General features: G+C 40.1%; 1 protein-coding gene across 1 annotated transcript in view; it reads right to left on the reverse strand.

Annotated features, from left to right (window-relative positions):
• The window catches only part of WIF1 (WNT inhibitory factor 1), a 44,666-nt gene that overhangs the window by 15,398 nt on the left and 16,993 nt on the right, over positions 1-12,275 (reverse strand). Inside the window, exon 3 of the mRNA XM_030479047.1 lies at positions 5,327-5,435. Within this exon, the coding sequence (XP_030334907.1) occupies positions 5,327-5,435 (109 nt within the window). The remainder of the gene's footprint in view (positions 1-5,326; positions 5,436-12,275) is intronic.

The raw sequence follows: 12,275 nt of genomic DNA on the forward strand, positions 1-12,275 counted from the left end.
TGGGGAAAAAAAGTTACTTTAGATATGTTTTGCTAACTGGGATATTGCATATAATACTTAAATAAGATACCGATTTAGTAAACACTTACTCCAGAAAGTGCTAGCAAGATGGTACACTTGATAAATAAGATCATGGGTGCAAATATTTAAAAAGAAGACACAGACAGATCTTGTTAAGTGTAGCGATATTTGGAGATTAACCTTTCTGAGATAAGTATTCAAACACTTTCGAACTACAGAGAGTTTAAGTAAATAATTAAGGCCAGTAAATCTGGAGTATTTTAATGAGGAAACAAGCCCAGTACCTCAGAGCTATGGAATGCTCTGCTGTGATTGTCGCAAATGATCTTAAATAATCTTCAGATGAAAGAATTTTATGTCCTTTATTCAGAATTGGCTCTTCCTAGCTGCTTTATAAGTTAGATCCAGCTAGCAGAAATTGTTTATTCATTTCTTCTGAAGCTGGCCTGAGATTCCAGAACCAAATACTAAGCTAATAGCCATGCATTTGATTTGTTTTAAATTGCTTGTTATAAATAATTTTGCAAGTCATAATTGGGCCATTTTTTATTATTTGTTGCCTTGGTATAATGCAGCATAATTTATTACTCAAACACATTCTGCCTCTGGTAAGTCATACAGACTGAAAGATCTGTTGCAGTTTTCATTAGAAAACAATTTCATTGTTGAAACACTTTTACACCAATCTTTAAAATGACCGTTACAAAAAGCATGTAACTATGTGGTAAGAAGGGAATTTTTGCAGTGGATTAAAAGCAGTTTAAATGCAGTGAAAATCTTAAACTTATAGTGATCTTTTTACAGAGCAAGAGCAGGACATCAGGGCTTGTATTGGGATATCTGTGACTTAGCTGAGCAAATTGCAACTGGGAAGAAGATGTTGCAGGAGTTTAAGGATGACACTATAGTCATATCTAGACTTTATTGAATCGGTAGCAAATGCCTGAACTCACTTGAGATTTGACTGTGGGTTTAGTTGCCTAGGGCAAAGACCAGGAATGCATCTCATAGGGTTAAAGCCCAAGAGAACAGGTCAGAAAACCCTTATTCCAGCACTCTCCACCCTGGAAGCATCCATGGTTTTGGACTTCCCACATGTTCAAACTCCTAGGCACACAGAAATGCAGCAAATAAGCACCCAGATCCTGGATGTAGTGGTTCAGAGCTCAAATAAACTCACTAAATTCTTCCTGACTCCATGCCTTTTAATGCCTGTTTGAATTATGCTAAGTACACACCTATAGTGCTACAGTCAAAACAAAGCACAGAGCAAGTCGCTTGCATCCAGAACTATGGCTGTGAGCTCCTGTGGGCTATCAAAGTGCTGAGCAGGGCTGTGGCAGAGCAAACCTCAGGTCTGGGCCCTGATTCCCAAATTCGGGATGCAGTTTACTTTTGCCCATTGCTGGCTAAGAACAAGGAGAGGCAATCATAGCTTAGGACTTCTCTCTGCTAGCCGTCAGCCCACCACCAGGACACAGAACTGCCCCTCCTGCACATTTACATTTCTGCATCCTCTGGAGCACTCGCCCCAGGGCTGCAGAGCAGACAGCTTTAGCAGGAGTGGGGGAAAATTAACTAATGTGAAAAGGAATCTATTGAAACCTAGTGATTTACATTTAATTTAATGTCAGCTGGTAATTCGAATGCTCTCCTAGGATGTGGAGGATGAAGGTTTAATCCGTTTTGTCTGGGAGCTCATGCCTTTTCCTTCTGTTCAGGAAACCAAGGTTCCCTAAATTGTATCCAGTAGATGCAGATTGAGAGTAATTCCTGTGTATCTTCACAGCTCTTCAAGTTTGGAGGCAACTGCTTTACACACTTAGTTAATATCTAAAAGCCACCATCAAAAGCCACCTACAGTCTCAGGGGCAGGATTGCTTAAGGGAAATCTCTGAATGATCGATCCCAGTAGAAGTGGGCATGCAAGGTCTGGAGACCTCGTGTGAGTGTCCATGAGTGGGAGTCCATGAACAGGTCTGCAGAACTCCTCTCAAACATCTTCATTTGGACAAGCTGAGGAGTCTTAGCTCTTTAAGTTCTCACTGAAAGGCATCTTCTCCAACCTTCTTAACATCTTACCATGTGTCTAAGTGTAACAATATCCATGTTGTGAGCACTGAATCAGGTAGCAATCCTGGGATTTGGGGATGGAATTTTTAAATTTCAAATCACGAAGGAACTTGAGTGATTTATATCTAATTTGAGTTTGAGGATAATTTGATATCTCAACTCATAAGGATATACTGAATTAGAGAAAGTTGAGAGAAGGACAACAAGACTGCATCCAATGAAGGGCAACTGAGCAGGTTGTGACTTTTCATCGTGGCAAAGAGAAAAATTAGGGGGTACATAATAGACATCTATAAAATCATGACTGGCATTGATAGGACAAACAGTAGGGATTGACTGCTGTCTCTACCAGTACAAGGACTAATGCCCATCAGATGAAGCTGTTGCAAGGAGACTCGAAACAATAGGAGGGGGATCTTCATGTAATGGGAGGCAGTGAACTCCTTGTCAAACGGATTGGAGACACCAGAAGATAATACGGACTCAAAGAGAGCTTGGACAAGTGCCAGAAAGAGAGAACTGCAACCCATGTGGGGTTATAAAAAAGACAAACGACTTAAGACTCATGAAATCCTTCAAGCTAAAGCTAGAGCTGAAAGGGCAAACAGAAGTATCACGTGTTTGCCCTCCTTTTGGTCTTCCACAGGTCTTCTAATGGCCACTGTTGGCCACAAGACAAAGTACAGGTTAGGCAGGCCCTAAAGCGCTAAAGCCATCCTTATGCTTTATTGGTGGTAGGAAAATATCCTCAAAGAAGTTATAAGAGTCCTTTGATTTTGACAAGACCACTGGGTTCAACTACCTCTGAGTACGATATCTATCTGTTAATCCTCATTCTTGTTTCCCACTCTCATATTTAATATAGCTGTCTTTCCTCTTTTATTCCTCCTTAATTTTCTCCGGTGTAATTTTGGGGGCTGAAATGCTTTTTCAATAAGTAAGTTGCTACTGTTGATTTGTTACTAAATGCAAGTTTGTTACTTTCTTCTGATTTTCATAATTGCATGTCAGAAAAAAATTCCATATGCGTGGAAAAATTATTTGGTAATGCAACAGATCTAGGCAAACGAGACTAGATTTGTCAGAACTGTTTTGGGAACACATAAATTATAGAAATAACTACAAAGTAGCAAGTACTCGCTACTTTTATAGCATGTATTTATTCAAAGCTACTTAGTTAATGTTGGCCAGCCAGCAGGCAGTGTAAAGAAACCCATCATACTAGTGCCTAACTGTTAAATAGTGTACATGCTTCAAATACTGTACATGTACTGATTATCAATCGCTGATAAACACTGGACTGACTATAATGCCAAACAGGACTTAAATACAGCTTATATATACTAAGCACAGTGGGGCACTGCAGATGATCTATGTAAGGAAACACCATGGGCATGCCGTATTAGTCCTGGAACTGAGGTACCAGTGTTGCAAGCAGGGTAAGTCATTTTTGGCTTTAATCAGACCTCCTATCATGATGGTTAACAGACCTTCTACTGGAACTATGAGATGTCATCTCCAGCCTCCCTGCACTTGTAAATTATGTTTTCCTAAATTTAGTTGTAAGGGGATAATTTCGGTCTAGCCTTTCTAGATAGTTAAAAAGAAAAACGAACTTATATTAGAGGATGGAGAGTGCAGAGCTTCCCATATATCTCAACTGCTTTATATGGAGATGGAAATAATGCTTAACAAGAACTTTGCCTTTGTGACTTTTTAGTTACTTTTAAATGTCTTGTCAATTTATCTGGCTTGCAACCAATCAAATTGCATTGATTACGGTGCAAATATTATAGGACTCTTCACCTAAATCCATTTTCAATACCACTCTCTCGATCCATGTGGAATGTAGAGACTAATCATAAATGTTAAATTCCAGGTGCGACAGCAGAGAGCTGTGTTGCAACATTATCTCAAAGCCATTCTATGACAAGCCGAAATGGAGGATATCAAACAAAAAAATTCAGAATTTGTACATTAAGAAAGAAGAAAAGAAAGACTGGTCAAAAAGAAAGACTGTTTGATACACAGTCAAGGGAGTGTATATCTGTGCTCCACTTGTAGCCCTATCCTCCTTTCCATTTCTCATTTCTTTCCCATTTTATCCCACATGGTTTTAGGTTGGCTAAGGCTTCTCATGAACTTATGATCACTAAGACACTACTGTCACCCAGATCATAGAATCATAGACTCATAGAATGGTTTGGGTTGGAAGGGACCTTAAAGATCATCTAGTTCCAACCCTGCTGCCAAGGGCAGGGACACCTTCCACTAGACCAGGTTGCTCGAAGCCCCATCCAGCCTGGCTTTGAACACTGCCAGGGATGGGACATCCACGGCTTCTGTGGCAACCTGTTCCAGTCTCTTACCACCGTCATAATGAAGAATTTCTTCCTAATATCTAATCTGAATCTCCCCTCTTTCAGTTTAAATGCATTCCCCCTTGTCCTGTCACTACATGCCTTTGTAAAAAGTCCCTCTCCAGATTTCTTGTAGGCACCTTGGGGTACTGGATGTACATTTCTGCCTTTCTGCCAGAGACTACCACGTATCATCCCTCAACAGATCACGTAAACTGTTATTCATCCACTTCAGAGCTAAGTGGACTTGATAACCTCTCATGGAAAGATTTTTTTCTCCAGCCAGCTCATTGTGCACCACGGTGCTTCTAGAACACTCACTTTGGCTTGGGCTCAGACTCTGCTGTGGAGCTATAAGCTCCAGGGAAGGACTAAGAATGCACAACTGAGGGAAAAATGGTAAATGATAAATAAACATTACCTAGTTTAGTCCTAGTCCTAAACTAGGACTTGTCTTTGAGCTGGATGCCTGATGACAATCACTTACCCCAAATGAAAGTAAAACATCCACAAACTGCAACCGCTGAGACACAGAATAATTTGATAACTATTCCTTACACTGATCAAAGATTTTGTTTTCCAGAAGTTGCACAACTTCAGTAACAATATTCATGCACATGAATTTTATGCAACAATTTTGCACAAGTTTCTGCTGATTTATCTACACATAAAAGCTTCATTTGACTTGGCTCAGACAAAATATGCTGCTGTTGTCAGGCAAGGCACTCACAAACTGTTCAGTGTCAAGCACTGTGGCAAGCATTTCTTTAGCCATAAACTTCAGAACTGCAATTCATAATAAAATATTTAGATTTTACTGGCTGTGGAATATTTTTTACAGGAACACAATTTATTATATCAATAGCACAAACCTGATGCTTTATGAGGAATTGTTCCAAGCAGAGGGATATTTATAGTTGGATCAGCCATTATGCCTTTATCCAAGGAATGCAAAGACAGGAACTCATAGAAGTATTCAGCCTATGAAAAAATAAACGAAAAATCAGTATGTATTTTAATTGCATTCACAGAAGCAAACTATTTAGCATATAAAATACAGCAGACAAATACTACACTTCTCATTATGCCATTCACTGGATTTGTTTCTATTATTTCCCTGAGAACTTCTTCACCTAAGCAGCATAATTTTCAGGCAATTTCCTCTTATTCCAGAGATTCCAAGTGACCATACAGCAATCAGGATGCAGCATAACAGCAAGAAAATAGCATGCATACAGTCAACAAATATTGTACAGAGAAGATATTTTTTACAACCTACATCTTTTTTCTGGCAGACCACAAAAAATGTATGAACACTAGGTTAACTCTTAAAGCTGTTTTTCTGGGCAGAATCCTCCTGGAACTTACTGGTGAGCCTGGATGACCTGCCTGCACCATGAGTTCAGTTTAAAGGACCTACCCGCACGTATGATGCAACTGTGGCATGAGAGTATCCAAGCTTGCTCTTGGTTGATTTGCACATCACCTTGGGGAAACACTGCCACAGTGCTGGGGCACCATTCTAGGACACATATCTTGCTTACAGCTCCCACACTGCCTTGTTCAACCTCAGTTCATTAAATTGTTCCAAGGGTGGAGCTGAGAGCTCTCCTACAGAGTTGGCTTCATGTCACTTGTTATTAACTGCAACGTAAATGACTGGGTTTGGTGATCCCCAAAGGTGTTGGCATGAATTAAAAACTACTTTGCATTACCTTCATCCTACTCCTGATATGCACCTGCATTGTGGCACAGACTGTAGGCTTTGGTACTTTCTTCCATGGCACCCTGGCCTCTCTGTTGAGCCATCTGTTCAGTATTTCTTCATATTCAATGCAAAATGACACTATGCCTCTGCAGTGTCGCTGTGCACACCGTGTACACCAGATATCCTAGTAAGTCACTGGAGGCTTCCCCCACTGTCAGTGGCACAACTGCGGGTGCACAGGGCAAGTGGAAATGAACTTTTAATGTAAAGTCTGGCTCCTCATTAACCTTGAAGCAGTTGTACCCACTGCTCTCAGAAAAACACTTGAGACCCTAGCATGGGTACTGGCAAAAATGTATTTTCAACTCATTGACACTAGACAGTACTGTTATGTCTGCTTTTTAGCAAAATAGTGAAATAAAGAGATATTGAAGCCAAAATTTTATGAGAACTTTGGGGTGATAAATGGTAGTTAATTTATGTCTACAAGATGGCAGTGTCCTTAATCAGAAGACCACCCTTTTTCTCCTGTAATATCCCGGCTCTCTAGTACAAGGAAGACTTGGACTTACTGGAGTGAGACCAGTGAAGAACCACAAAAATGACTGAGGGACTGGAGTCTGTGACATACAGGGAAAGGCTGAGAAAGCTGGAACAATTCAGCATGGAGAAGGCTGAGGGGAAGTCTAATCAATGTGTATGAATAGCTGAAAGGGGGATATAAAGAAGATGGGGCCTGCTTGGCCATGCCCAGTGACAGGACAGGAGGCAATGGGCACAATACAGAAAACTCCATCTGAACCTGAGAAAACACCTTTTTACTGTGTGGGTGACAGATTGCCCAAAGTGCTTGTGGAGCCTCCACCTATGAAGATACTCAAAACCCAACCCAACACAGTGCTGGTGACCCTGCTTGAGCAGAGGGTGGACTAGATCATCTTGAGCTCAGGCTGTCTGGTCTCAGATCAGCCTCAGCCCTTGTGTGATTCTGTGCTCCACTATCTTGAGCAGAAGCCCTGGCAATGTGTGAGAGACCATCTCCCTTTAGCTCCTGGTGACATCAGCAAAGCAGTCATGAACTGGGTAGAAAAGGCATTATGAAATTCCTCATCAGCCCTAGCAGCACATCCACTCGCTCTGTGGGGACAGCAAGGAGACCCCAAATAGCATGGAGGGGCTACACTCTGCACAGACTCAGTGGGTGTTGTGTAGGCACAGAGACCTCTGAGGAGGACTCGCAAAACAATAGGGAAGGAAGCAATGAAAGTCTTTAAGGGTGGGTTAAACACACGGAGTATATGTGGAACGGAGAGAGGAGATGGAGAGAAGCAATAAAGCAGGAGACGAAAATTGAAGTCTGGGGTAATGTTCAAAAGGCTGCTTTTAATTAAAGACTTTTTTTTCCAATACAATATACCATGCCAAAATATGAAAACAAGCCATAAAGTCAGATTGTGAACATTTTTGTTTTCAAATAAAACTTTGGTTCAGAAAAATAATTATATGTCTCCACACATCTACAGAATTTTACAGTGAGCGAGTCAATGCTGTACTGTCTGTTTCTCATTGGTTAGCTTTGATGTTTGGTTCTATCTAAACCAGGTCATAATGGGTTGGGATATTAAAACATTATGTTCTCACTATTCTAGTAAACAACAACTGGTAACTAAACCAAATAGCTCCACTCTCATATTTCCATTCCAGCCATGCTGTTGTAGCAGGTCAGCTTGAGAGCCAGAGCCCTGATTGTAGGGAAAGAACTGGTATCCCATTTTCTGGAGTCAAAACGATGCCTAAGGACAAAGACAAAAAGAAAGTTTGCTATGGGAAAAGAGACTGATTGCTGCACGAGCTACAGTATTCACCACTTCTCAAGGAAGGAATTCTCTAACCAGACTAGAGGTGTAGCAGCCATTAGAGCCTGAGGCAGGAGTATGCTACGCTCACATGTTAAAAAGATGGGAAGAGACATTTCACAAGCAACAGGCTGCTCAGGAGGAAAGCCATGCATTGCATGGGGGGAGACACCTGCTCTCATCATTTCTGTACAAAGGTTTGTACATCCACTAAGTTGACAAAAACTGAACTTCTTGAAATGATAGTATCTAAGAAGACCTGAAACACCTCCACTAGCTAGCATGACTTCAAAGTTATGAAGCCATGTGCTGCACAGTCTGCTTGCAAACTGTGTGCTGGTCTGAGTTGGTTAAGTTTCGACTTGAAAATGACATACAAAAATCACAATCTAGAGAGGCTGCACAGTGGAGCAGGTTAGTTGAACTCCTCCAATCTGTGAATCTGAGACAAGATTTGGCTGCCATAAATCCTATCTATTTGGAAAAAATCTGTCTTGACACAATGCCTAGATCCAGCCTCCAGTATTGTCCTGCTGTAATTTGAGTTGATTGCTAATTAACTTGCATTAATCATCATGACTGAAAACCAAACAACACGCTCTCAGGAAATATTTACCATGCTCCAGCCTAGCATAAAATTTAGATATGATGGTTAATTGAAGGGATAGGGCTGTGCAATTAAAATATTATCTAGTGACTACTATAATTTGTGCTGTAAGTGGTCATTGTGAGTGACCTGGTAGTGAGAACAAAATTTTCTTGGATATTATTGAGCGATAAAGGGGAAAAATATATAATTTATAATCCCTTTTCCGTTATAAAAAACATTCTCCTGAGGCTGGTTGTTTGAGGTTTTTTTAAGCCAACTTATGAACTGTCTGGCATGTGGGGAGCAAAATATGGTACTGAAGCTAAATCTTAAAGGAACAGTGTTATCAGAGGTGATGGAGGAAACAGGGTTTGAGATAAATTGTTGGTCTTTGACAATTGCACAAAAGACTTTTTGGTTTTGGCTTGACTTCAGGAAGCCCCCAAGGAAGAATACACTCTACTTTTGTATAAAGACCTTGTTTGAGACCCTCAGAAACTGAGGCAAGGGCCCCTGCACACCTTGTGTGAAGAGTCTGGGGGCTTGATGCCTTCAGGCAGCAGGTAGCCCCACGTAGCTGCCCTTTAACAGTTCTCCATGTGGGCAAAGCCCCCAGCAAAGGGACGAAATTCTGGTTTAGGCAAATAATTCCATGGTTGGGATTAACTTTTATGGACTTTTAATGGCTGTTTTCTATAAATCAGAGGAATTTAAAAGGTTATAAAAATAACAAAGCCCTCTAACAAGTATTGTTGCAAACATCTGTCGGCAGTTTGGGTTTAAATGATATACACTTAAAATTCCTACAGAACTCCACTCCTCAGTACAAGATCTGCATTGGAGTTTTCTTATCAATCCAATGCCATTTTGTGTCTACTGTTTTTGTTTCATATTTAATCAAAGCATTCACAGAAATGTGCTTTACATTTTCTTCATTTCACGTGAAAGATACAGGATTAGAAGTAATGGTAGTACCTGAAGCGAAGCTAAACTGTCGCATGTCTCAGCTCAATAACCTAATGAAATCTGCAGCCTTTCTAACAAAGAAACGAGAATGTGTGTTAGCTTTGCAACTGGATGTGAGAAATTAACTATAGTTTCTTCTCATTATTTTGAAGAGACCAGTGCTAAATGTTTTATTCTGTTATCAATTAAAGGAAAAATATACCATAATGCAAATTTTCTACATTTAAAGAAAGAAACTCATCAAAAAAGATGATATATTCAGATCCATGGATATTTCTGGCTATGCACACACTAGAAGGTTCTAGCATGCATTATCTATAGCAGATGCTCACAGCTGCATATGCAATAAATAAAATAACAAAGTGAGGCAATGTATGAGTTTATTAGGTGTTTACAGCATGGACCAGTGCTTCTCCAAGATATTAACTGTATTAGGTCAGAGAAGTTGGTCCATCTATGTTCCAAGATGAATCATGAAGCAAAATGAGATGAATTTCAACAAAGAGGGGAGGCCACAGCCATACTGCACATACCAGGCTATAGAAGGAGTCTGGCCAGAGTATGGGTATGTATGTCAGCAGCATACCTTATTACTGTGGTACAGTCTAGACACTGCTGTAATGAACAACATAACGATGCCTCCTTAGACAAGCAGATAATATCTGTCTACAAGGTTTTAATTTTCTGCTAGGGAAGGCAGCTTTGCCTTACTTGTTAACTGGTCCTGTCCTGGAGTGGGTAAACCATTTTTTGCATCTCAGTGTGACACTCAAGAAGATCTGCCATCAGCCCCATGAGGTAGTCCCAAAGTGGGAGGCATGCTTAAATATATGAAGTGGTACAGAAACATGCTCTGAGAAGAACAATTTACACAGAAGACAGAATAACCTGCCTGTTTTCCAGTACCATCTGCTGAGGGTATGCAAAGGGACTGAAGCAGCAGGATTAACAAAAGCAGAGATGCACACAGAAGGAAAAATTGAGGTATTTTGGTGTTTCTAAAAAAGAAGGACCCAAATTAGAACTCAGTGAAAGGGGCAATCTCAAATGAAAATACATTATGTGTGTTAATTACACAATGCTGTGGTGAAATGCACACAACTCTGCAGAGTCTGTTTTATGCCTGCTTTCTTCACGTTAAGAAAACTGTGGCAAACTGAAGAAAATCCATGCACAATATGGAAGACTTTTTTATCAACAGATAAAAAAATCCCTGCATGCAACTTTGAACAACAACCACTTATGGGTTTAATGGTTTTAGAAGAATCGTACAAAACCTCTCTGATTTTGTCAGTGGAAGATCACTAATGGTACTTAATGTCTCCTGTGGCATGTGACTGTGGATGGCAAATCAGATCCTCCAACAGCATGATTTAAAAAGCTGGAAAAGAGAAATTTCTTGGTTGTTATCAGAAGGAGCCCCAGATTTTGAAAGGTGATACTGCAGGCTTCCAAGAATGCTTTGCACAGGAGAAATGGACAGAAATCTTTGCAGAATACATTAGACTTTCACCAAACTAACAAGAAAAGAATTTTTATAAAGATAAATAATATGAAGAAATCACAGTCAAGAAGCTTGGTGAGGCCACAAAGTAATAGACTTAGATTTTAGACATTTAGCACTTGAGTTTCTGGCAGTTCTCTGCTCTTTGGGAGATATAGGAAACAGAGCAGCTACTCAGTCATTTTGAGCTGTTTTTTCTCTCACCATACCTTGAGCTAAGGAAGCGCTCTTGCATTATGGTTTAGTGGTGGTCTTGGCAGTCCTGGGGTAATGGTTGGACTTGATGAACTTAAACAGCTTTTCCAGCTTAGTTGATTCTATGATTCTATGATTCTATTTGAAGACGTCATTTGAAACCAACCTGTGACCAGCTCGGCAGAAAGAGTGGGGTTCGAGAAGGACATGAGTGAACATGAAAAATCCAAGTATACCAACAGAGCATTAACTTTGAAACTCATCCTCACACGCAGGAAAAGCAGGCTACCTGAAACAGAGGGCGAAATAAATGCCTAATGCACATTCCTGTCCACCCTTAGCCTGCTAATGAAAATACAGTTTTGGTTTAGATCAGAGTCAATGCCTTGATGCAGTAAACGTCTGCAATGGGGACAGTGGGGGCCATTCTATGAGGCTATAGCCTTAGAAAGCAGCATACAGGCTAACAGATCCACAGCAATTTCCAGGTAAGTACAAGTACACTGATAGAAAGGCTTATGGCATGCAGGATTCCTTAAAAAACAGTCACAACAAATTTACAGCTCCTCATAGAAGAAAGTCTTCTTGGAGTTTCTCACTCCTTCTCTACTTTATTTTGTTTGGAAACAAAAGAGAAAGCAAGAGAGCACAACTCCCCATATTTAGACATTTTCTTGTTTAATGTATTTTATTATTGTAATGTAATGTATTTTATTACTGCTTCACTAGAGGTACTTTTGAGAAAATTACACTAAAAGGAGACAAAATCATTAGGGTTTTGATAAACATGCACAATTAAGTACATCTTGAAAATGTCTAGCGAGGAATGATATTTCTCAGCATGAACCAGGCTGGATATGTGGTGCACAAGTTTGCTTTAAATTGTTTTCTCCTACGTCTTATAGGTGAACATTACATAACTCTGCTTTGGAAGGAGCAAACAATACACCAAAGAGAGAAACAGCATTAAAAGTTCAGATTTAAAAAAAAGTCAAAGATACAC

This window comes from Strigops habroptila, chromosome 3 (genome assembly GCF_004027225.2).
Source record: "Strigops habroptila isolate Jane chromosome 3, bStrHab1.2.pri, whole genome shotgun sequence".
NCBI lineage: Eukaryota > Metazoa > Chordata > Aves > Psittaciformes > Psittacidae > Strigops > Strigops habroptila.